Source organism: Eriocheir sinensis, chromosome 21 (genome assembly GCF_024679095.1).
Source record: "Eriocheir sinensis breed Jianghai 21 chromosome 21, ASM2467909v1, whole genome shotgun sequence".
In the NCBI taxonomy this organism is placed as follows: Eukaryota; Metazoa; Arthropoda; class Malacostraca; order Decapoda; family Varunidae; genus Eriocheir; species Eriocheir sinensis.
Genome location: NC_066529.1, coordinates 11,146,887 through 11,171,985, shown reverse-complemented (window position 1 = coordinate 11,171,985; position 25,099 = coordinate 11,146,887). Strand labels below are relative to the sequence as shown.

At 41.5% G+C, this 25,099-nt stretch overlaps 1 protein-coding gene across 1 annotated transcript; it reads left to right on the top strand.

Annotated features, from left to right (window-relative positions):
• Positions 1 to 154: 154 nt before the first annotated feature.
• Positions 155 to 25,099, top strand: LOC127001442 (uncharacterized). The gene is made up of 11 exons (XM_050865970.1): positions 155 to 783; positions 1,041 to 1,249; positions 7,462 to 7,822; positions 12,243 to 12,928; positions 13,106 to 14,128; positions 15,027 to 15,067; positions 15,735 to 15,828; positions 16,300 to 17,797; positions 18,164 to 19,231; positions 19,439 to 22,334; positions 22,890 to 25,099. The coding sequence occupies exons 4-11, from the start codon at positions 12,356 to 12,358 to the stop codon at positions 24,169 to 24,171; spliced, it is 8,475 nt and encodes a 2,824-aa protein (XP_050721927.1). The 5' UTR covers positions 155 to 783; positions 1,041 to 1,249; positions 7,462 to 7,822; positions 12,243 to 12,355; the 3' UTR covers positions 24,172 to 25,099.

The window sequence follows — 25,099 nt, the reverse complement described above, 5'->3', positions numbered from 1 at the left end:
GGACCGAATTCTCTTTTAGGCAGCCAATAACGCCGTACGAGTGGTTGGTATAAGCGTGTGTATTCTGGCGCAACAAACTAAACTAAGCTGATTAACATAAGGAAAAAGTAGACAAGAACGTCATCAGGGCTACAGCTAAGCAGGACCGAATTCTCTCTCCAGGTGGTATTGGGCGTTTTATTGCCATCTGAGGTGCAGCGCGACAAACTCAAGAATTAACAAACACAACAACTACCTTTTCCCACAAGCTATCCACGACTAACATTGCATTTACTCTAGATTTATGTGGAGGATGTGTTTTTTTTATTTGAACGACACGTGTTGATTTTTTTCAATTATTATTCAAGGGGAAGTGGATCATTAGAAAAGGTGTTATCGCCGATCGGATAAGTAAATACGATAAATAGGAAAAGAGTATGAAGGTTGTGGCGCTCAAGGTGTAGGGACGCCTGTCCTCCGTTGATATTCATGTACTATCGCAAAAGCCATTTATTTATCGTCGGGAATGTTATGACATTACGGTCGGAGAGGTCACCAAACCCATTAGGCTGGCCTCCACTGCCTCCACTCGTATGAAGGCGCCCTTGTTCAGTGTCCTGAGTGAAACGTCATACAGGAGAGAGTATGGTCTCAAGGAGAGGAGGGAGGGGCAGATCGCTAAAGGTTTTGACGACGGGAAGACGTGTCTTCTCGTCTTCGCTGTCTGCCCCTGCAGGAGAACTCCACCTGAAGGAGGGACACGAGGAATAGAACGACGGAGTCGTTTCTGTAGGCCCCGAATACGTAAGTTCAATTGCCTGCCGTAGTACGATTACATCTTTGCCTATATACCCAATCATATACTGTTTTGTTGTTGCCTTCGTTGTCTTCATACAATGTTGGACGTTAGAGGTTAAGTGACATACAATGTAGGACACTAAATGAATGTTAACGTTAGTAAATGTTAAGTGAAGTGCTTAGCTGCCCGTTGTGGCGCTCAGAGACACGGACGTTTTGAGTTTTATGTTTGTAATCCTCAAGGTAAATGTTATTGTTGACAGGTTTGACCACATTACATGGCGCGTCTGCGAGAAGGGTCGTTTTATTGTCCAACCGGCTACACAACGGCGGTCACAGTCAAACGTAAAGTCTACGCTCCACGACATCATTGACGAGGAGGACAGCTCGGCTCGGAGACGAAGCCAGCGGGCGGCTTCGTCTACGGGATTGGCATGTACATTTTCCCTGTGACAGCTGTTTCAGGTTTCAGGTATGATTTATACTTATGTGTTCGACGTTTAAGTGGTTGTGCACGTGTACAGTGACGGTGATCACACATTTACAGTATGGTTGCAGTGGTGTTCGTCACGGGATACTTAGTGTGACAGTGGGTATGGTGTTAGTGTACGAAGGCCTCTATCGTGCTTGCGCCTGTTTTACGTTTTCGTGTCAAGTGAAGTCGACTGAGTGTGCACGTACCTTAACTCGAAATCAGGTGGTATCAGAACTAAGCGTTATTGTAAAGGTCTTTCACGAAACAGATGATCGGCTGATGCTGTTGTTGACTCGGCAATGCAATGAGGAAAAGGAACGGGCGAATTACTGAACCGAAGTCCCCAGTGTTGACGTAGTGACACCCGTGAAGTAGTGATAGGGGAAGGTTGCCCCTGAAATAGTGTGAAGTAGTGCCAAGGGAAGGACCGAAAGATCACAGAACAGAGGGTCCAGAGGGGAGTGTGTTGTATGTCAGGGTTGTATGTGTTGTGTTGATAAAGCGTGTCGAAGGAGTTGAATAGTGGAACAGGATTAGCTGAGAAGAATGAGGATGAGAAATTAGGAACGCCTCATCTAATGCAGATCCACGAGACACTATTGTCAACTAATCCAGCGTAAGTCGATCGGCGTGAAAGACTCGATACATCTGACGTAGTACCAGCCAGCATGCTCGGATCTATCACGACACGAATCACACTGGATGGCCCTCTGCCCCACCTCACTGCCTTGATACAAAGTTGGCAAGCGTACTTGGGGCAATAAGGGCCAGGGTTGACCATAGCGCCCGTGTCTCCACAAAGAAGCAACAAGAGAAGGATGGCGTGTCGTTTATGTACTACCTTTGTGTCGTTGTTGGTGTGCCGATTGAAACACTGAACCACGGTGTGCGAAGACGATTGTTGAGTAGTATGAGTGCTTGTTTGTGACTGTTGTGGGATTGTTGTTTGTGTCCTCGAATGTGTTGGTGAGTGTAGTATAAGTGCTATGTGTATAAATGTGGTGATCAGGAGGGCACTGTGTATGGCGGAATAATAGTTTTCGTGTCTTGCATTCTGTGAATGTGTACGGTGTTTTTCTGTTGTCGGCAGATGCCTACTAGGGCTGGTATTACAAGACACTTTGCCACATCAGCTATTTCTAAAGGTCAAAGAGGAGATCAGTCGGGTTCTAATGAGTGTTTCTTTAGGTTCATGGTACAGAAGAAGGGTCACACTACCACCAGGGTCATAAAACTACCCCTGGAAATGCCCACAACTCCTACGAAAGCCTTGTCGAATATGTGTTCTTGGGCGGCGAAATGTCTCATAATACGACCCCTACTAGTGTCAGTGTGCCGGTTCGTGGACTGGAACAGCCTCGTCCGGCACTGAAGTGTAGTGGCCAATTAAAAGGTTAAAATATTAAAATTTAAGCCAATTAAAAGGTTAAAATATTAAAATTTAAGGTAAAACAACTAGATTATAACTATTAAAAAAAACTAAAAACAAATTAAAACAGGATGTATGTGAATAAAAAACAGTTTTATGTGTGTGTGGATTCACTTATCTTAATGATGGGATGGGTGAGGGAGGGAGGGAAGGAGAGAGGGAGAGCACGTCCACACCCGGCGAGAACCAGCAGCCCAAACTCTGTCTTCTCAGCGGACTTGCAGGGAATTTATAAACTTTGTATCCCCTCTCCGGCCTGTTACTACAGCAGCAAGCCAGGTAGCAAGGCATTGCTACATTAAAAAGCAGCCGTGTCAACTCCAAAAATGGGAAAAAATTGCTTTTTGATACCTGAGTTCAAAGTTGGCGCGGTGCTCCCTGGGCCAATAATGGCGCCCAGCAGCCTCCTACAGAGGGCCGCCTATATCGGTACTCTATCAAGGGACTCTATGGGCAGTTAGGGGGCCCGCAGTGTTGCCACCTGCGGTACAATTGTACCAAAATGGTACATTTTGAAGCTAATGGTACTGTGGTCCTACATTTCAAAATAAAGCCATTTTTGGTACAATTTGCATGGAACGGTACAATTTTCCTTGTCAACGGTACAATTTGAAGTTTTGCTTGAAGAATATCCTAAAATGATAAGAATATGAAATAATTTACTAAGAAAAAGAGTAAAAGAAAAAACATTATATTTTCTGAAACTCAAGCACAAGTATTAAGTGATTTTGAGCCTTGTATACGAGTGGCGTAATGGCAGTCACGGTGTTCTGTTGAAACCAAAGTCACTTATACCAAGTCATAGACTCGTGGCCGGGTGACTTTGTCGAAACAGCGGACGGGAGTGACCGTCATGGCGTCATGGGAGCCTCGGGAGTCGGGGACCGTGGGGACGAGACGGGGAGGGGGAGACGGTAATAATAATGATTTTCAGCCATTTTTAATGTTAATGGGTTTGTCATATCAACACATATGCCAAGTCTCCAGTCTTTGTATTTTCACTGATGATAGACAGTATGATGATGTCCTGATGCTGGACTGCAAGTATTATTCGGAAGTTAGTGCATGGGGCTGCCCCTGAGCCTTGCAAACTTAGAGACAGGCCAGGGGGTCACTCACTATGATTACATATGTTGGCTTGCCCTTCAACAGCACTATACAGGCCACAGGGTCGGTGGGAGCTGGCTGAGCTGGTGAGCTGGCTTATAAAATACTGGTACCCTTTCTTGCATTTTGAAGGAGCACCCTCATTTTGCCCAGAGATTTTAACTTTTGGTGTACCCCCTCCTGTCACACTCTCTACATTGTGTTGCTTACAGTATGTAATGTACTATTTTCATAATGACCCTTGCTATATCACTGGTGGCTGGCAGTGAATATTCCTGATGGCCCGTATATATATATATATATATATATATATATATATATATATATATATATATATATATATATATATATATATATATATATATATATATATGTATGTATATTGTAGGCGCCGTACTGCTTTCCCGGGTATTAAGGTGGTTGAAACTCCCAGACTGACTGAATTCAATTTTAATCAGTATGTCTTCACATCAGTCTTGGTGTAATCGTTTCTGCAAATTAACAATAAGTCTTAGACGTACGAAACTTAAATAAATTAGACCATAAATTCCTGCGTAATTCTCTTCAATACAAACAACTCTACCATGTCTTGGTCAGTGTTACGAAAAATAACATATAACAGTTAACTCCGTTAGCCTTAACGATATATACATAGCGTTCCTGAGTAATCACTCTTCCTTACAAACCACACATATGACATAAATTATCTCGTCAGCATACATAAAGCAACTAAACAGTACAACTATTAACATACCAAAACGTGTCCTTCTCCGAACTCAACAACAGTAGGCTCCTTCCACAGTTGGCTCGTCGCTGTCCAGCACACGGGTTCGATCCCCTTGGCTCTCGTGGCTCGTCTCCTTGCTTCTTGTGTCTCTTAGGGGACGAGCACACGTCTCGTCTCTGTCGGGGCTGGGTCTGTTCTGCCCTTCCAGTGCCTTTTCCCGCTCATTCCCGGCCTAGGGGCGGCGTGGGTATTGTAACGAATCCCACATGTTTGTTTGTGCTCTGAGGGTGAGGTCACAGTGCCACCTGACAGATGCGGTCAAGATACCTCACTTATGGTAAACATTATCACAAACTTATGCTATTGCTACACCTCACGGACGAAGCCAACATACAACCCATACCTACCGTGATACATACTAAAGTTTGACGGCGATCGAGGTACAGAAGATACGGAAAAACGGGCGATCGTCTCTCTATCGAGGTTGGGGTGGCACTTGCTGGCTCAGGCCTATGGTCATAGGGAGGGTCGGCTTTGTGCTTTCTACATCTAACTGGCTCGATGTCAAAAGCGGCGAACTTCAAGGATCAGTGCTTGGCCCCATGCTCTTCTTAATTTATGTTAATGATATCGATGATGGGCTCACTTGCAAAGTATCAAAATTTGCTGATGACACAAAAATTGCTAGTAAAATAACTGCGATACTCGACGAAGAAGCTTTACAATCAGATATAGATCGACTTGCACGTTGGGCCAATCAATGGCAAATGAAATTTAACGTTGAGAAATGTAAAGTGTTGCACATCGGAAAAAATAACAATCGCGTTCGGTACGTAATGAATGGCCAACAACTTTCTGCAGTAAGTAAAGAAAAGGATCTTGGAATCACTATATCAAGCGATTTAAAGCCCGGTCAGCATTGTTCAGAGGTAGTTAAAACTGCAAACAAATTGGTTGGCTTCATCGGACGAGTCTTTAATAATAAATCGGAAAAAGTAATATTAAAACTGTATAATTCGTTGGTTCGACCCCGTCTAGAGTACTGTGTACAGTATTGGTCTCCCTACTACAGAAAAGACATAGAAAAGTTGGAACGGGTCCAACGAAGAGTAACAAAGATGATTCCTAGGTTGAGAAATTTGTCATATGAACAAAGGCTTAAAGAAGTAAATTTATTCAGCCTATCAAAACGAAGAATGCGAGGCGATCTAATAGAAGTGTTTAAAATGTTCAAAGGATTCAGTGATATTAATGCGGAAGATTACTTTACAATTGATCGATCAAATAGAACAAGAAGAAATCACAATTTGAAGATAAGTGGTAGAAGATTCTCGTCGCACGAAGCTAAACACTTCTCCAATCGAGTTGTTAATGTTTGGAACTCTCTACCTTGTGATGTCGTTGATAGTACAACAGTTACGGCCTTCAAGAATAGATTAGATAAGTGTTTTGAATCCAACCAGCAACTTAGATATTACTCATTGTCGTTATAACGTTAAGTTCTTTCGAATACTGGTGTCCTTGTCCGCTTTTATCGCCCGGTTAGTGGTAGCAGTAATGGTAGTTCTTTCCTCTTTCCTACATAAATTCCATGCAGTTTTTCCATGCTGCATGGTTCTTTTTCCTTTCCTGCCAGCTTTGGCTGGAGGGATGGGGGGGTGGGGAGGAGCCTTCGCCTTTGCTGTCCTTCATCTTCCACCTTTGATTAGATAGTTAGTGTAGCTTCTAGCTTGTCACAAACAACCTCGTAAGGACCAGCAGGTCTGCTGTTGTTTGTTCTTCCTTTGTGTTTGTGTTCCTTTGTGTTTACTACCATCATCAGTGTTCTCTCTATTCCTCTCTTCGCCGTTATACAGTCAAACTGACTGCACTTACATATATATATATATATATATATATATATATATATATATATATATATATATATATATATATATATATATATATATATATATATATATATATATATATATATATATATATATATAGGCCTTGTCCGCCCTCGTATGGAGTATGGATCTCATGTGTGGGGGGGCTCCACTCACACAGCTCTTCTGGACAGAGTGGAGGCTAAGGCTCTTCGTCTCATCAGCTCTCCTCCTCATACTGATAGTCTTCTACCTCTTAAATTCCGCCGCAATGTTGCCTCTCTTTCTATCTTCTATCGATATTTCCACACTGACTGCTCTTCTGAACTTGCTAACTGCATGCCTCCCCTCCTCATGGCCCCGCTGCACTCGGCTTTCTACTCATGCTCATCCCTATACTGTCCAAACCCCTTATGCAAGAGTTAACCAGCATCTTCACTCTTTCATCCCTCACGCTGGTAAACTCTGGAACAATCTTCCTTCATCTGTATTTCCTCCTGCCTACGACTTGAACTCTTTCACGAGGAGGGTATCAGGACACCTCTCCTCCCGAAACTGACCTATCTTTCGGCCACCTCTTTGGATTCTTTTAGAGCATCAAGTAGGGCTTTTTTTTTATTAATGTTTACTTTTTGTGCCCTTGAACTGTCTCCTTTGCTGTAAAAAAATATATATATATATATATATATATATATATATATATATATATATATATATATATATATATATATATATATATAACTTTTTCTACTTTTGTATGCTTTGTACATTTTGTATTCTTATTCATTTTGGGAGATGAGCTGGCGCCTGGCAGGCACCTCCCATCTCCTTTATTGTATTTTTATACAGCATTAAACTTACAATTAACTCATTAATTAATATCAACTAAATTGAAATAAATAATGGATGTATTCCCTTCTCGCATTGATTACCAAGGATTTGTCTGTATATTACCTTATCACCCATTATAATTTCATTAAATAGAAAGTGGTACATTTTGTGGTACATTTTTAAAATTTAGTGGTACGAATGGTACTCTTTCAGTACAACATGCGGTACAATTTTTTTTTTTTTCAAGGTGGCAACACTGTAGGGGGTGACCCAGGCCAAGACCAAGGCGAGGCGGTAACCACACAAGTCAACACGCACCTTGTACACCACACGCAGGGCCCAGCACCACACCGGCCAGCCACACGACAGCCAGGTGACAACAGCCACCACACGGCCCTCCCCGCGGCGGAGACACCGGAGGGGCCGCCGCCAACCACCGGCTGCTGGCAGAGGCAGCACAAGGCACCGGAGAGGGCGAGGAGGGAGGTGCTGGCCGCCCTCCCCGCCGCGCCAGGCCGAGGTGCAGGTGCGTGCTGCCACTGCCCGGGGGAGCTGTTTGTGGATAAGGATCTGGATCTGGACATATGATGCGCAGGACACCCGTACAGGTGCATAACACGCATATTTGTTGGCTGTTGGGGGGACGGGGGAGGGAAGTGAATCAAGTGTAATTGTTAGTGTTGGTGTGTTGTGGTGACAAGTGATTGTGTATTTGTTTTCTGAATGAGTCTATTGTATTGCAGTCTAAAATCTGATGAGGGAGGCTGTTCCAGTCACGTATGGTGCGTGGAAAGTATGAGTGCTTGTATGCGTCAGTGTTAGTGTGATATGTTTGGTATTTATGGATGTGTGAGTTACGAGTACGTTGACTGTTTGCCTTGTGTAGGTATGTTTGTGGGTCAATGTCAATATGAGTGTTTGTTATCTTGTACATAAGTGTAAGTGTGTGCTTGTCTGCGTATGCGAAGAGGTTCCATGTTTATCTGTTGTTTGATCCGTGTTGTGATGCCAGGTGTTCGAGTGTAATTGTTTGTAATGAACCTAGCTGCCTTGGTGTTGATTTGTTCAAACCTATCAATGTTTCTGTGTGTGTAAGGATCCCACACCATGAAGCAGTATTCCAGTGTTGGTCTCACAAGTGTCATAAACTATGTGTTTAATGTCAGGTGTGCAGTTATGTAAATTCCTCCTCAGGAACCCCAGCGTTCTGTTGGCTGTGGCACTGATATGGTCTATGTGAGTGTTAAATTTCAAGTTAGTTGAGAGATGGATACCAAGGTACTTTTGTGTGTGAACTGATTCTCAATCTGAATTGTGGAGAGTGTAAGTGTGATGGATGAGGTTGTGCACTCTGGTGAATCTTAATAGTTTGCATTTGTCTGGTCGGTTGTTTTGTATTAACGCACCGATATCTTGTTTTCTACTCATACAACTTCTGTTGTCATTAAGTATTCTCTTAACCTTTGAGCCTCCCAGAAAACCACAGGAAAGAACTGTCCGTGTTAGTCTCTTATTCTCAGATGCTTTCGGTTCTCACAACCAGTGTGCCGGGCAAGACAGGAAGGGCTGAGCCGCGGCAGGTGTGTCAGGCGGCAGCATAGGAAATGTGATGCTGCTACCGTATTTGACGGCTTATAAGACGCACTTTTTTCCAAAAAAAATGTCCCTGAAAATCACCCTGCATCTTATAAGGTCAAGGTTCAGCCTTGGGTCACTGGCTAGTGTAGTTTTAGTTAAGCAATGACTCCTAAATTAAACTGCAAACCTCTCCACAAACATAAACAAGGTGGTGATCGCTTTAACAGCAACAACAGCAACTCTTTTCTGAAGTAACAGTGTATAACAGTAGTACTTACCACAACTTCATATAAAATGACACCAGTCAGGAAGAAAATTAAGTGACTTAATGCTTGCACTTAAACAAACTAGTGGACGGTTGTACACCAAACCTGACAACACACGCAAGACACGCTGCGTTTCCTTAGTAGACAGGGATCAGCGAGGTAAGACAGACTTTCATAAAACTGCTTAACTTTGTTTGATTGATAAACACAAACAATATACCGGTATGGATAATATTGACGAGATATTGAGAAGATGGGTCGATATTTACAAGTGCCTGTTCCTCCATTTTGCGCTTGTCTTATAACATTCTTACTTTATATACATGTTCAACAAACATTGAAGCACATTCAAGTTTGAAATTTCACACTTCCTTATGTTTTAAAAATGTACTACAGTATTCCCAATATGTTGAGGCCGGTCTGGCGGGCCACCGAAAGGGAATTCCCCTGATGCGGCGTTGCCAGAGGTACTAGCAACAATTATTGTCTTATTGTGAGATTACTTTTAAATGAACCTTCATAATAGTGCGCTTATATAAATTTCTAATAAGGATGTATAGAGAGCTTTGAATATTGTTCTAGTGGAATGATAACAATGACTTTATAGATACCACAAAATGTGGCAGCTCTCTTCTCCAATGTTGCCATTTTTAAGGCTGGGTCAAGGGTACATTGACCACGCTAATCCACAGGTACACGAGGTTGATTCTTATGATAACCCAACACACACACACACAGTCACACCTTTCCTTTAGAATTATTCAAAAATTATTTAACAAATCGATTTCAAGCTGTTTACTGTAATTCTAAATATTCTTCTTTCAAGCCTATCAACAAGGGTGTACCGCAAGGATCTATCCTAGGACCTATACTTTTTCTCATCTATATTAATGATATTGTCAATGCTAGTAATAAATTTAAGTATACCATTTATGCTGACGACACTAATTTACTATTAGATGATAAAAATATAAATAGTTTGCATATAAACATTAATAATGAGCTCAATTCAATTAATATGTGGCTTAAACATAATAAGTTAAGGTTAAATATCACTAAAACAAAATACATTATCTTTCAAAACCGATCAGTCACTACTAACATGCCACCTATAACACTTGAAGGAAAAGTACTTGAACGAGTTTCTTATACTAAGTTTTTGGGCGTTTTCATAGATCAAAATATCAATTGGAAATACCAAATTAATTCTGTTGCAAATAAACTATCTAGGATATGTGGCATACTGTATCGAATAAGAAATAGCACTTATCAGTATTTATTATACACTTTGTTACCCGCATCTCATTTATTGTGTACGTGACCTTCCTTTCTTAAAAATCTTCAGGTTTCTCAAAATAAGATATTTAGGTGTATGTTTTATATGAACAAGTTTGATTCCACACATAACGTATTTTCCACACATAGATTTCTTAATTTTAAAAACATTCATTGTTATTTTCTACTATTATTTATTTATAAAAACCTCGCACTGATGCATGGAACTCATCCTTTTCAAGTTATTAATACATTGCATATCTGGCATGAACAATATAAACCTTATCTCTCCAAAGTTCAGGACAGTTCTTTTCAGAAATAGTATTTTATGCTCAGGACCTCAAGTTTGGAATTCTTTGCCAGTAGAAATAAAAAATCTCCTTAATAGTAATAATTTCTCTCTATTTAAAAAGTCAGTAAAAACACACTTATTTGCAATCCAAAACAATCACGGTTAAAATTATAATTTATTCCTGAAACATGAACACAAATTTACATTATTAAATCTAATCAGTGAATTGCATAGTACTATTGTCCATATTATTTTTATTATTGTTATTATTATTATTATTATTGTTATTATTATTATTATTATTATTATTGTTATTATTATTATTATTGTTGATGCTGTTGTAGTTGTTATTATAGTTAACATTTTAGATATAACTATTATAACTTCATCTGGTATTATAGTTAATGTTATTTATTGTATATTTGTATTTAGCTTTATGGTTGGGAGCTATCTGCAACCTTTAGAAAGATATTAATAGTGCAATGAAATAAATATAGTCTGTCGGGAAGCTTCGGCTTGACAGGCTAGATTCGTTGCCAGAATTATAATTATATTTATATGTATATATCAATGTGTGTATATTATGGCAATAAACATTACGTAACTTAACTTACTTAACACACACACACACACACATTGAGAGAGAGAGGCGTGGCTACTTTGAATTAAGGGTTGGCATACCGTTCCCAGGCCGCCGTTAATCAGGTCAAGTCAAGTCATTCTCCCTCGCGCTGCCTGGGGAAACCTCTATAAAAAAAACGCACCTTAACTCTTACCTCATGGGTGGTGTGGACTAAGCCTTTAATTGTTGCTAGTACATCTGGCAACGCCGGATCAGGGAAATTCCCTTTCGGTGCCCCACCAGACAGGCCTCAACATAATGGGAATAGTATAGAACATTACAACAACTATAATCGGTTCACCCAAGTCTGAAGTGAGCATTATCGTGTGCTGGCAACCTGTTGTCTTACGGCGTGTCCGATTTCGTCACATTTTCGTGGATACTGTACTCTTGCCTACGCATAGTAAACAGTTATCAGTGTCAATAATATGCAGGCAGCAATAACAAATGCCGTCAATTATAGTCGATTTTGGGTTAAAAAAATATTAATGTTGTAAATAGCTTCAAGCTTCAAGGTTGTCTAATAATTTGGGCGAAATGACTTGTGGGTGAAAAGACCGTAAACCAGGTAGAAAAGTGGATGAATATTGGATGACAATCCAATAGTTATCCACTTTGTTCATCCAATATACTGGCTGTCACCCCCTAATACCTTAAAATACTACTTACTGTATGGAAATGTATGCAGCATAAAGTTAACTCATTATAGACAGTTCAGAAAAGTACTTGCATTCTAGATAAAAGATAATTTAGACATTTTTCCTAATACCCAAATAATTATATGAGCAATGAATTTCTTTTGAATTTATCACAAAAAATGTGGAGTTGAATTGGACACCATAAACTGAATGCTTGCTGTGAGGAATAAATAATCTTCATTGTTTTGTACATTTAGTCAGTATCCTAATAAGCATGAATTATAGAGAGCTGACAAATGAAGCATCACAAACAACAAACTTTAAGCTGGAGACATTCTGTATATGATGATTTTTCAGATTACAGACCATGAAGGCCTCCAGTAGTCATCACTTAGGCAGCCAGCAAAACATTGGAGCCTCTTATTCATGGCTCTAAATACCAAGTACAAAAGCTGAAGCTTCACAGAGCAATGGCGAGTGGGAGTGATGTCTCTCACACTCCAGGGAGAAGTGGAAGCAATGGCCCGCACTCTAGAGGCAGCAGCATGGCAGACAAAGCCTCCACACATGCTGAGGAACTGCTCCCACTTGTGTTAAATGATGGGAGCCCCAGAGCCACTTCTACTTGTGGAGAAGCCCTTGTCCTTAACCCAAAGAAAAAACAGAAGACATTTAATGCCAAATATACCACTACCCATAGCGTCTTTGCTGCCTCCACGCCCCCCACAAGAGCACCTGCTACCACAACCACCACTGTCACCAACACCAAGACACCCACCATCACCACCAGGGATCTCACCACCACCACCACCACAACAAAGGCAGCGACATCAACACCACAAACCACCACTGCCCTTCAACACAATGGCACAGCTGTATCACCAAAGCAGGGAAGGATGACAGCTGCTTCATTCTTTGAGGTGGAAGATGATGAGACAGAAACACGAGGAACAAAGAGGAAGCGTGAAGCATTGGAATCTTCCGCCCCACCACTGACAGTTTCGCTTCAGAGTACAAATACTGTTGTGGCTTCCCACATTCCAGTAAGTACATTCCTACATCTGAGTAACCTTTTTAAAGAAATTCCTTGTTTTCAGCTTTAATCACCCACCTGCTCTTTTTAAAACTGGAAAATATGCTTATGCAATAATGACAATGATTGTATGCTGTATTCTAGAACTTTTCTTTCTGCAGTTTTATTTTTCTATTCTTTATTACAGAACCCCAAGATTCTACCTGAAAAGATTGTGCTTCTAATTGACCGGCAAGATGCTTACTTGAAATCCTTTTACTATCCGAAGGTTTCCCACATTTATGACAACAAATTAAATTTTGAAAATGCTTTCTCCATGATCAAGAAGACTGGGAATGTCTACAAGAACACACTCTTCGTGATGCTATGTGGAACCATGTCAGCACTGAAGCGCGAGATAAATAAGGAATGCCATTTGTTTCTATGCAAGGAGCCTCTGTACAACTACTGCCTGCAAGACTCCAGAGCACCAAATCCTCAGGAACACCTCATAAATGAAGCAAAGGCCCTGCGGAAAAAGATCACAGCTATGGAAAACTGTGACATCATATTCTCAGGCATGTTGCCTGTGAAGATTGACCGTGCCGAGGCGTACGAGGCAGAGAGACACTACAGCCAGACGGGCCACCAGGTGAGGGTCAACAGCAGCAGGTGTGAGGGGCTGTACAATGGGCTGTGTGCTGGGCTGAGGGAGTTCAACAAATGGGCTAAGGAAGATGCAACATTGCTTGGCTTTCCTAACTGGAGTCTTGTTGATGTGTATACTGCTGATGACTCTAGTGCCCCAGAGAACAGTGACCAACACTACACAAACCTCAGAGAAGATGGCAGCAGCTCTTCAAATGGCAGCAGCAAATCCCCCCCAGCAGAATGTAGCAACCAACAACATGCTGAGGATGTCATGAAGGACACCAGAAGCATCCCCTCAACAGAAAGCCACAGACCCTCACAGGACAGCATAACCCACACCACTGGAGATAATGAAAACCCCACAGAAAATAGCATCAGCCCCAACAGCCCTCCAGAAAGCTGCACCAGTCACCAGACCTTCACACACCCTACAGAGGCCAATGGGGTGACCCTGACGAAGGAGTGCACGATGAAGCGATGCCTGGCAATCAAGAAGAGAGTGGCGAAGATCTTTGCCAGGGTTATGAAGTTGAGAGGGACACAAAAACCACCTGTTGCTGATGCCAAGAAGAATGATAAGGTATGGAGTTTTTTTTTTATTAATCATTTGTTATTTATTGCTCTACCATGAAACCCAGAGTCAAAGTTAAATACTGAGACCATTTGCATAATATACGTCATGTACTCTGACTTTCCTTGATGTCTTTATCATTACTATTGATGTATTCGGAAAAGAGATGCAACAGTTGTACGTAACTAACATGCTCAGTACTTACTTTCATGTTGTGAATATTTGTATATTGCAGATTCCTTGCTACTGAACCACTGAACATTGACATAGGGAAAATAGATATTTTATAGTGATGTAAATAAATTTCCATCATTGTTTATAGTATGTCTTGGATCTTTGAAGACTGAAGTTAAATGATAAGTAAATGAGCCTTAAAGTGTAGTGTTGTAAGGCAAAGTAGATATCTGAATAGCACTATAGAACAAAGTACATATCCAAATAGTGCTATAGGCCATAACATACTCTGGTGTAACATGAAAACATCATGGCTAAGTGAATGGAACTCAGAACTGCAGAATTACATAATGCTGCTCAGTTGCTGGGGTGTCAAACAGTGACGTCTTGAAACGTTTACAGGTGGTCAGCCAGTAGTGTGCCTAACTAACTGTTAGAGATAGGTCAACAACAAACAGAAACAAAAATGTATGAGATCTGTAAGTAGAACCAAACTTAGCAGAAGCTAATTGGTCCACTGACAGTTTCTAACTTTAGTGAAAACACTAATCCACTAATAAAAAAAGTTAGCTCTGTGGATTAGCAGAAACGTGCCCACCACAGTAGAGAGTATTTTACCATGACAACCTCTCAAGGGAAGTTCAGCAAGGGAATAGGGCATCAGAGCTGTATATAAAAAATGTGGAAGGCTTATGTCACTGAAGACTAATGTTAAATGTGTTTCTTTCTCAAGGTGAAACCCAAGGCAAAGAGTCAGGGACCTGTATCTCCACCGTAAGTAACTAACAGCAAGGTTCTTCAAAGTACAGGTCATGACCCAGTACGAGGTTTTAGGATTCTACTCACTGGGTCGGCTCTTCCAACAGACTGATGAATCTGTACTGGATAAAGTGTTGCTCATTGTGGGCCATGAAAGGGGTCATAAGGGTAATGCATAAACCCCATGTTGAGTCACATCCAAAAGTGTTTGAAAACCATAGATTTAGGAAACTTAACACTACACATGCACTACCTTCACATGACTCTTTACACTTGGGGAATTTAATAGTTTTTGTTTAACAGGATTCCTGACTTTGGGACAGTTATGATAAATGATTATCCTCAATTTATCACAAATAATTTTGGAAGTGATAAATAATTCAGTCTGTGTGGCGGTGAGGCAAGTCAGTCAAGCAAAAATATGAGACACAATTATCAACATTTTAAAACAAAATAATAATGTGGGGTGACACCAACAAGGGTGCACCAGACAAGAGCAGAGTCCCTCCCGGCCCCTTGTTGGCCAAATGCAATAGCATCTCGGACACTAATTGGCTATTTCAGCTTCTTGGTGACTGAGTCCTGGCTAAGGGCAATATTTCTTTAAACCTGTAAAGTTTGCTTTCCTATTTCCTGGTGAGCACATGCAGCAGACAAGTGGTAATGCCAGTGTGTGTTTCAGCAGTGGCGGGGACGTGCATGTGGTGGTGGTCGGTGACGCCAAGCACAACAATGTTCTCCTCGACATAATAGACCCATTTCTATATTATAAAAAGGTATGGTGGCAGCCAGAGGGTTTTACTATATATCACCCAACCAGTCAGTCAGTAAACAAGTTAGCTGGTAAACCTTGCATCTTAAATGTTGTTGAGAAGAGTATGAGTGCAGTCGCTCAGATCCATGTAATGCTTGTCAGCCATGTCGTCATCCAGTCTTGTTAGTACAGTATTTCACCCAGACTGAAGATTGTTTCACCCATGCTAATTTAAGCAGTCAATTAGATTTCATGTAATGTTTGTTTAGATGAGTTCACTTAGATATCTAGTCCGTGAAGTGGAAAGTTCCCCCATTTAGTCATTTAGCTAATCAGGCAGCCTGTTACCCACTTTATGACTTATGGCTCATCTTGGCTTTTGTATGGTTTGCACTGTTACGTACTTGTTACACTGTGCTCCCGTTTTTTTTTCATAATGTTTTGTATTCATAGAGGGCATTTAAGTGTTAACTCCCTGAATGGTTCTTTTCAGGTGACTTTGATAACACACCAGAAACTCAACCCAAGTGCCATGGAAAACATAGTTAAGAAGTATAACTCCCAAGTCCCAAGGAGTGTAAACACTGTGTGGATGCTCTGCTTTGGTTTACTTGACTTCATTGACCTCAAAGATTATCCCAAGTGCTTAAATAATAATAAGTGCATATCAAGTCTCCAAAGCCTCTCTGTAAAGAAGAGTGAGTGGGTTGGTAATATTGAGTGTAAGGTTAAGGAGGTGATGAATACTGTGAGTACATTCAAGAGTCAACTGGAGAGTGGGATTTTGTCCAGCGCCTTGCTGCTTGTAGTGCCTCCTGTGCCAATAGCAGTGTTGGATGGACAAACATTCATGGATCATCAAGAGCTACACAGTGTTGCTGAAACATACAAACTCTTCATATGTGATAAAAAAACATATGATTTAATAAAGATGGTCTACTCTAGATTATATGAAGTATGGCCTGTTGTTTTTGGAAAGCTCGAAGAAGGTATTTCTCTAAACCTAATGACTGAGTACCTGAATCGCTCCAAGAAGATGTGCTCAAAACTGTTCGGCGGAGGTGCTGCCCATGCCTGCACATCTGGGAATGAGTGGAAGAAAATGATGAAACAGGTGGTGAAATTAGTTTTGGAGAAATACCCACTTGTTTTGTCAGGGGTCAAGATATCATCACAGCTTTCCATTATGCCATTCATAAGTCTCCTTGAGTCTTCATCCCAGGTAGGAAAGATGCTTTCTCTCCACTCACAGAAAATGACGAACAAAGAGGACCGAGTTTTCAGACAGGTTGTTATCATTGGTGACCAGCTCCCTGCTGAGCTGGATGAGCTGTGTTGTCAGTTCTCCATACATGTCGTGCCTGAGAGGGTAACACTGAATAGAAGTGGCAGAACTGTAATCCAAGAGTATCAGAAGCTCTGGCCAAAAGATACTCTATGGGTCATACTTGTAGATATCTTTCATATGGTTCCCAGTACTAAGCTTGATCTATGTGTGTCCCGCAAATGCAAAGAAATACTCCAAGTTTATCATTTGTGGGATATTCCTGGGGCAATTAGCAATAAAGAGATGAAAGCCTGCTTTGCACAGAAAATAGAAAGTTTCATCACTAATGTAAAGACATTTACTGAGCTCTTGTCTGAGGACCTTGGAGACGGTTCTGCTGTGTTCCTGCCGCCCATTACCCCTGTGTTCCTGTTGCACGAACCACATAATTGGAGACACGAAGACTTACACAGGTGGTACAAGCTCTGTAAAAAAGCTATACCAGTGATCAATAAAAGGAAAAGATGGAGAGTACTTTTCCATGATATGAAGTGTGCCTGGCTGAAGATGTTGGAACCACACTTAGCAAAATATCCCATTCTAATGAAAACACTGGACCTGTACAAGGAAGGGAAGGAAGACTGGATCACAGCCTTAGGGAACTTTCTGGCTTACTTTGCCAGTGCTGAGAAAGACATTGATGATGCTGTCTTTAGTGATGCAGGTAAGGAAAATTATCTGATGCTGAGATTTATGAATGTAATGTTTTCCTTCTTTGTTCATATATGATGATATTTTTTGGAAGAGTGATTTGGTAAACCCTCTAAACTCAGCTCAAGATTGGCGAATCAGGATGTATTACCAAAATGTATTTTCATTATTTATTGATGCATGAGACTGCTCAAAAGTTAAGTAAAGTCCATTGCCTCTATTTTTGGGGAAGAACCCAAGAACACCTCCAACAGAACTGAAATCTGTGAGAGCAGAGACTGTTACAGTGTGGCTTGGCTGTAAATATAAATATTATCCAGATATAATCATTATTGCTTAAGGAACATAGTCCACAAATCTAAACCCTCATTGTTTTCAGAATTTTCATCGGGGGAAGAAGCTGAGATAGAGGAAGAGAATACAGAAGACTTGGCAGGCCCAGCATCCTCCCAGTACCCTAGCACTATACAGTTCAACAACCCATCAGTAGCACACACATCCTGGGCAACACCAGCACCAGCACCCTCCCTTCACCCTGTCCCTCCCACATTTGACTCAGCATTTCCTCCTCACCCCAGGATAGCAGTAAGGCAGGATCTGCTGGACAAGCGTGACTTTACACCAACCAACCCTGGAAGCACTCTAGAAGGAACACATTGGACTATTGCTTCAGAGACCCCGGTGGACTTCCTTGTGACAATAGAGAATACCCAACATGAGTCCCCGCAGCGAAGAGTCCTGCTTGAGACCCCGCGAAAAGTCCTGCATGAGACCCCAATAAACATCCCGTGGACTTCAGGGAATACCTCAGGATTAAGTCCAAAAAGGACTTTACGAAAGACTCCAGTAAATACCTCAAACATTCCAGGTAACAGCTCACCAAAAGTACACCAGAAGACTGCATTAAGAGCCCCAGCAGAGGCCTCAGTTCAGCAACACTGGGATGGCAAGGAGATCATGATGATGAGGATGGCACAATGGCCACAACAAACTGGGCCAGAGAAAGATCACCTCACTTCTAACACAGAAAAAGGTAGGCTTAGTCCCAGAGCAGAGGGAGGTCTGTTGATTTCAAGGGCAAATGAAAGTCATCTTTCTCCCAAGACAAAGAAACATAAATTTAATTCTGGAGGTCAGAGGACTTCAAAAACAAAAATGACTGGAGTAATTCCAAAAGCTTCTGGAATATTAATGGCCGAGATCACTTCTAAAGCAGAGAAAGGGCAGGTTTCTTTCAGAAAAAAGGATAAACAAGCTAATGGGTCAGAGGAAAATAAAGTTACTGTCAAGATAAAGAGACTAGAGTCACAAAGAAAAGAGAAAGATCAGATTCTCAGAGCAGAGAAAGACAAAATTGTCATCCAGGGTGAAGATGTAACTTTGCCCAAGGAGGACAAGGCCATGATTGAAAGGGATCAACACCTTCAGAGATTTACACTTACAAAAGGTGAGTTTACAGTTGAGATGTTTAAGGTAAAGATTATTTGTTTTGTGCAAACAGATAACTAAATACCAGATGACGGGAGGCAGAAAACTCCTAGTACTGTCAAGAAACTTCAAAATAGGTTATAAGGGAAATGCTAAAAATACAAATGGTTGTCTGAAATTTTTTTTAAACTACATGATCTGAGGTTGTGTGCTTCTTGTATTACAGGTGTTGATGCTGAGATGAATGATGAGAATGGGCAGTGGATCATCTTGTCGGAGACGGAGGAGGACGATGCAGATGCTTCGGATGAGAACTTGGGTGACCCTGAAGACGAGTGCCCTAAAAACTTGTTGAAGGAGGAGCAGGATGCTGTGTCAGTGGAGAAAGAGACTGTGAATGACCATAAAAAGGATGCTATCACTAATGTAATGATTGCAGCTGAAAGGCAATCTGTTGTCCCTAATGCGAAGCCCACCAGGGACACCACTGCTTCAGGAACTCCAGATACGAGTCACTCTGTAGTCTCTGAGGCTAAAAACTTACAGAGTAAGGACAGCAAAGACAACAAAACTTCAGCAGTGGTTCAATACACAAAGGACAACAATGCTGCCTCATCAGCACTGGATAAACACAGCAAGGAGGCCAACACAGACTCAACAAACAGACAGAATAAAGATAGCAACACCCACCCAACAGTGAGTGAACATAGCAACACAGAACCATCAGCTGAGAGTAAATATAAGAAAATTAATACAACCCCAGCAAAGGCTCAACACACCAAGAGCAGTCACACACCTGTATCAGCATGGGACAAAACTTCTAACACACCCCAACCAACAATTGGTACACCCATGAAGAAAGGCAACACAGCTTCACCAATAGTGGACAAAAAGAAAAGCAGCAACACAGCTTCACCATTATTAAAGAAAAGCAGCAACACAGCTTCACCATTATTAAAGAAAAGCAGCAACACAGCTTCACCAATAGTGGACAAAAAGAAAAGCAGCAACACAGCTTCACCAATAGTGGACAAAAAGAAAAGCAGCAACACAGCTTCATCAATAGTGGACAAAAAGAAAAGCAGCAACACAGCTTCACCAATAGTGGACAAAAAGAAAAGCAGCAACACAGCTTCATCAATAGTGGACAAAAAGAAAAGCAGCAACACAGCTTCATCAATAGTGGACAAAAAGAAAAGCAGCAACACAGCTTCACCATTATTAAAGAAAAGCAGCACCACAGCTTCACCATTATTAGAGAAAAGCAGCAACACAGCTTCACCAATAGTGGACAAAAAGAAAAGCAGCAACACAGCTTCACCATTATTAGAGAAAAGCAGCAACACAGCTTCACCAATAGTGGACAAAAAGAAAAGCAGCAACACAGCTTCACCACTATTAAAGAAAAGCAGCAACACAGCTTCACCAATAGTGGACAAAAAGAAAAGCAGCAACACAGCTTCACCATTATTAGAGAAAAGCAGCACCACAGCTTCACCAATAGTGGACAAAAAGAAAGGCAGCAACACAGCTTCACCATTATTAGAGAAAAGCAGCAACACAGCTTCACCAATAGTGGACAAAAAGAAAGGCAGCAACACAGCTTCACCATTATTAGAGAAAAGCAGCACCACAGCTTCACCATTATTAGAGAAAAGCAGCACCACAGCTTCACCATTATTAGAGAAAAGCAGCACCACAGGGTCACCATTATTAGAGAAAAGCAGCACCACAGCTTCACCATTATTAGAGAAAAGCAGCACCACAGCTTCACCATTATTAGAGAAAAGCAGCACCACAGCTTCACCATTATTAGAGAAAAGCAGCACCACAGGGTCACCATTATTAGAGAAAAGCAGCACCATACCTTCACCATTATTAGAGAAAAGCAGCACCACAGCTTCACCATTATTAGAGAAAAGCAGCACCACAGCTTCACCATTATTAGAGAAAAGCAGCACCACAGCTTCACCATTATTAGAGAAAAGCAGCACCACAGCTTCACCATTATTAGAGAAAAGCAGCACCACAGGGTCACCATTATTAGAGAAAAGCAGCACCATACCTTCACCATTATTAGAGAAAAGCAGCACCACAGCTTCACCATTATTAGAGAAAAGCAGCACCACAGGGTCACCATTATTAGAGAAAAGCAGCACCATACCTTCACCATTATTAGAGAAAAGCAGCACCACAGGGTCACCATTATTAGAGAAAAGCAGCACCACAGCTTCACCATTATTAGAGAAAAGCAGCACCATACCTTCACCAATAGTGACTGAAAAAACTAGCAACACAGCCCCATCAGCAATGGATAACAAGAACAGCAACATAATCCCATCAGTTGCAGATGAAAACAAGAAGGGTGGTGATGGATCCTCACCAGCGCTGGTTAGCCACAGCAGGAGTAGCAGTACAGCGCCACCAACTGCAGGTAAAAACAACAAAAACGTAACCCCACCAACACAGGATGAAAATGCTGCCATAGCCTTAACATTGGATGAACTCAGCAAAAAAAGCAATACGACCCCCAAAGCATTGAATAAACACAGGAATACAGCCTCACCAGCATTGAACAAGCCCAGCAACAGAGCCCCATCAGCACTAGATGGGCCCATTGAGGACAGCAGCCCACCTATGGCACAGTTTCCTTGCCTTGCCAAGCCCCAGAGTACCCACAATAAGACTGATAATTATGAAGCCTCAGCTGAGCAGGGCATTCCACCTGACCCACAAGAGACTGAGGAAGACCTCTCTTATGTGGAAGTCTTGAGTAACACCAACTCTGTGGAGATAATCATCCTGACCAGCTCTGATGAGGAACAAGAAAGTCTGGGTTATTATCCTGAAGATTGTCAGTCCATGAGAGTTCAAGCCATCCCTCAGATTGGCTCTCAACCATGTGGTGAAAGCCTCAATAGTCCCAACGAGTGCAGCTTTGTAGAAAGTGAATTGTTGCAGGAAGACTTTTGTGGAGCTGTTGTTACAGAGACTAAGTCTGTGATGGGTGGCAGTCCTGGTGGTGGTGACAGGGGCAGCAGCCAGCCACTAGGGAGGAAGAGGAAGCTGTCATTTTCCAACAGATCCTCAGATTCCCTCAGTTCTTCCTCTACTAGTAGCAGGTGAGGAGAAATTTCCTGTTATTTTTACCTGCCTCAAATGTAATGGTTGTTTATTGAACAATTGGTCACTGAGAATGGTTGCAGTATTTTCAGATCACATTCTCACAAATAACATAATTTTTCTTTTTCTGGAAGGAAGTGTGAATCTGGGATAACATTTTTTTATGCCATCTTGATGACAAGGTCATCAAACTTGCATCTTAGTCACATGAAGAAAAAATTCTTTTAGTGTTTGCTTGGCAGGTTTCATATGTGTGGGAAAGGATGGCTTTCATCCTTTTTTCATCTGATTTCCATTTCATTTCTGTCTGGCATGTGTAGTCTGCTCTTTGGTATTCTTAAGGTGGGTAACTGCACCAAATTTATTTTCTTCCTCTTGTTTGCAGACTTCACCCTAGGATTCTCCAGTTGTCTGAATCTTCATTTCTCCATTTAATAAAATATTTCAGCACTTGTAGTATGTTTCAGGGTGGAGGTCTACCCTTTCCCTCTGCATCCAACATATCTAAGTCTCTGAAAAAAAAATCATTGACTGAATTGTTTCTGTTCCCCCAGCTCTGACTTGAACTCGATGGAGGGCTGCCTCAGGGGGTTGTGGGAGCAGCTGAGAGGGACGTCCCGGTTGTTGTGGCACACTTATTTGCTGACCCCAGAAGCCCACCCAGACTTTGAAGAAAAGCTCACGGCATTCAACACACAGTACAAAGAAAGCAATGGAGGAGCAGCACAACAGGACCCAGAACACCGTGAGAAAGCATGGAGAGTTTTCTGGAGGGATTGGGTGAAAAAGGAGCTGCAGGAGGAGAAGCAGAAGAGTGAACTGCTTTATGAGAAATTCAGAACTGTGATAGAGAATTCTCAAAGAGCCAGTGGAGAAAACCAGCCTAAGCAAGCGAAGGTCAATAAAGAAAATCACACGCTTGAAGGTGACTGTGCCAACACTAATGCTGGTGTTATTCAGGAGGAGGATTATTGTATAGTACTTGAGTCACCTCCAGGAGTTAATCAGAAGTCATCATGTGTCTCTAGTAATATACTATCACAGTTACCTTCAAGTACTGACCAGGCAAGGTGCACATCATTATCAGTTTCTCCAATTAAATCAAAGCAATTAGCCCCCAGTGTTGATTTACGGAAGTCCAAGTCAAGAAAAAGAAAGAAAAAAAGAAAAACCTCATCCAGCCTTAACAGCTGCCTTGCTCAAATGTCTCGCTGCCATCAGATGATATCAAACATCAGCAGTGCAGCTCTGGAGAATGAAACAGCACCCCACAATCCATCTCTCAACACAAAAGCAACAGAAAGCTGCAAGAGAAGGGTTCATCTGATCCTGAGGTGCTTTAAAATGGTGTCAGAATTTGGTGTAACACTTGGAGCTCAGTCTCTCGCTGTGGTCCCCATCATCAAGGCTGTGTTGGATGTAGGAGTGCAGTCAGACAAAGTTTTAGACATCCTGTCAGAGCCAAACAATGTAAATGTGATGAAAATGTGCTCAGATAAATTTAGACAGACAGGCGAGCAAGCCAAAGGGGCATATCGAGAAAAACTGCTCCAGTGCAACTCTGACATTGATGAACTTATTGAGAACATTTCTGCCCGTGTCCTGAGCCAGGAGATGATTGAGGGCCTACACATTCCAACCATTGCCAAGATGACAGCACAGAAGGATACGTCCTCTGTCCTAGAGTTTGTCAGAGAAGCATTAGCGATGAGGAATGTGCACAATCCTCCCAAGAGTTTGGTAAATAAATTGTTTATGGCTGTCTCCACACAACACTCCATCATGGCCACTCAGAGCTCACCAGAAATAGAACAGACAACACTAGGCACTAGTTAGTATTGTTAAGCTTAAACTGAACACACACACACACACATTGATGAACAAAGTAACAGACAATTACATATTGACACTATGAACATAGTTGGGAATTTTTTCCCTTTCCCCCAGTATTGTATTATTAGAGATGGAACTGTTTCTTGGTTTACAGTTTGTCAGAGGAGTAGTGAGAGGAAGTTATTTTTTTTCAGATGTGCCACTGAATACATTGCTTTATGTACACAAAGCATAAGAGAAAAATATGATTTTTAGTTGTTTCAGATGATTATTAAGTATTTGATGTGCTAGTCAAAGCCATGGCTGGAGCAGGGAAGGAAAGGCTGCAGCCACAGGAAGTATTACCTCTACACACCAATACTGAAGTGGATAATGTAAGCTGTTATAGTGTACATATTTACTTGCTGTCATGAAGGTGCAGAAAGAAGAGTTTTAAGTCCTCAAAATGAATTATTAACTTCTGTCAGATTTTCCCATGCTCTGATAGAATGATGTAAATAACAGCCTTGTGATGAGCTCACTTCTCAAGCATGAAGGAATGAATGACACGAGAGTATAAAGCCTTTATGATACTGTGTGCCATGATCTCTCCTTTGTACTAGAAGTTTTTCTCATGTTCAAGATATGCACCTTAATACATTTTGAGTTATGTTCATGATGCAAGAACTGAGAAAAGATATGTATGCTGGTGAACTAAGCATAAAAGGAGGATGGGGAGACTAGGAGTGTAATGTACTGACTTGATTGGTAGGTTAAGGAAAAGGGCAGAGGGGCAGGGAGAGTCATGCCCCAATGACCATTTACTGAGGCTTATATAATACCATGTTTATGTACTATGTGAGGTGCTCCTGCATGCCTTGATTACTCGGGAGGCATAATAAATTATGTGAAGGGGTCATTATTTTTGATAAACGATTTTCATATAATCCAG

What these genes read in the sequence shown, in the direction of transcription:
- LOC127001442 (XM_050865970.1), top strand. Translation starts at nt 12,356, where the DNA reads ATGGCGAGTGGGAGTGATGTCTCTCACACTCCAGGGAGAAGTGGAAGC. An exon ending in CATTTCTATATTATAAAAAG is followed by an intron (nt 15,829 to 16,299) that starts GTATGGTGGCAG and finishes GGTTCTTTTCAG; the next exon opens with GTGACTTTGATAACACACCA. An exon ending in TCTTCCTCTACTAGTAGCAG is followed by an intron (nt 22,335 to 22,889) that starts GTGAGGAGAAAT and finishes CTGTTCCCCCAG; the next exon opens with CTCTGACTTGAACTCGATGG.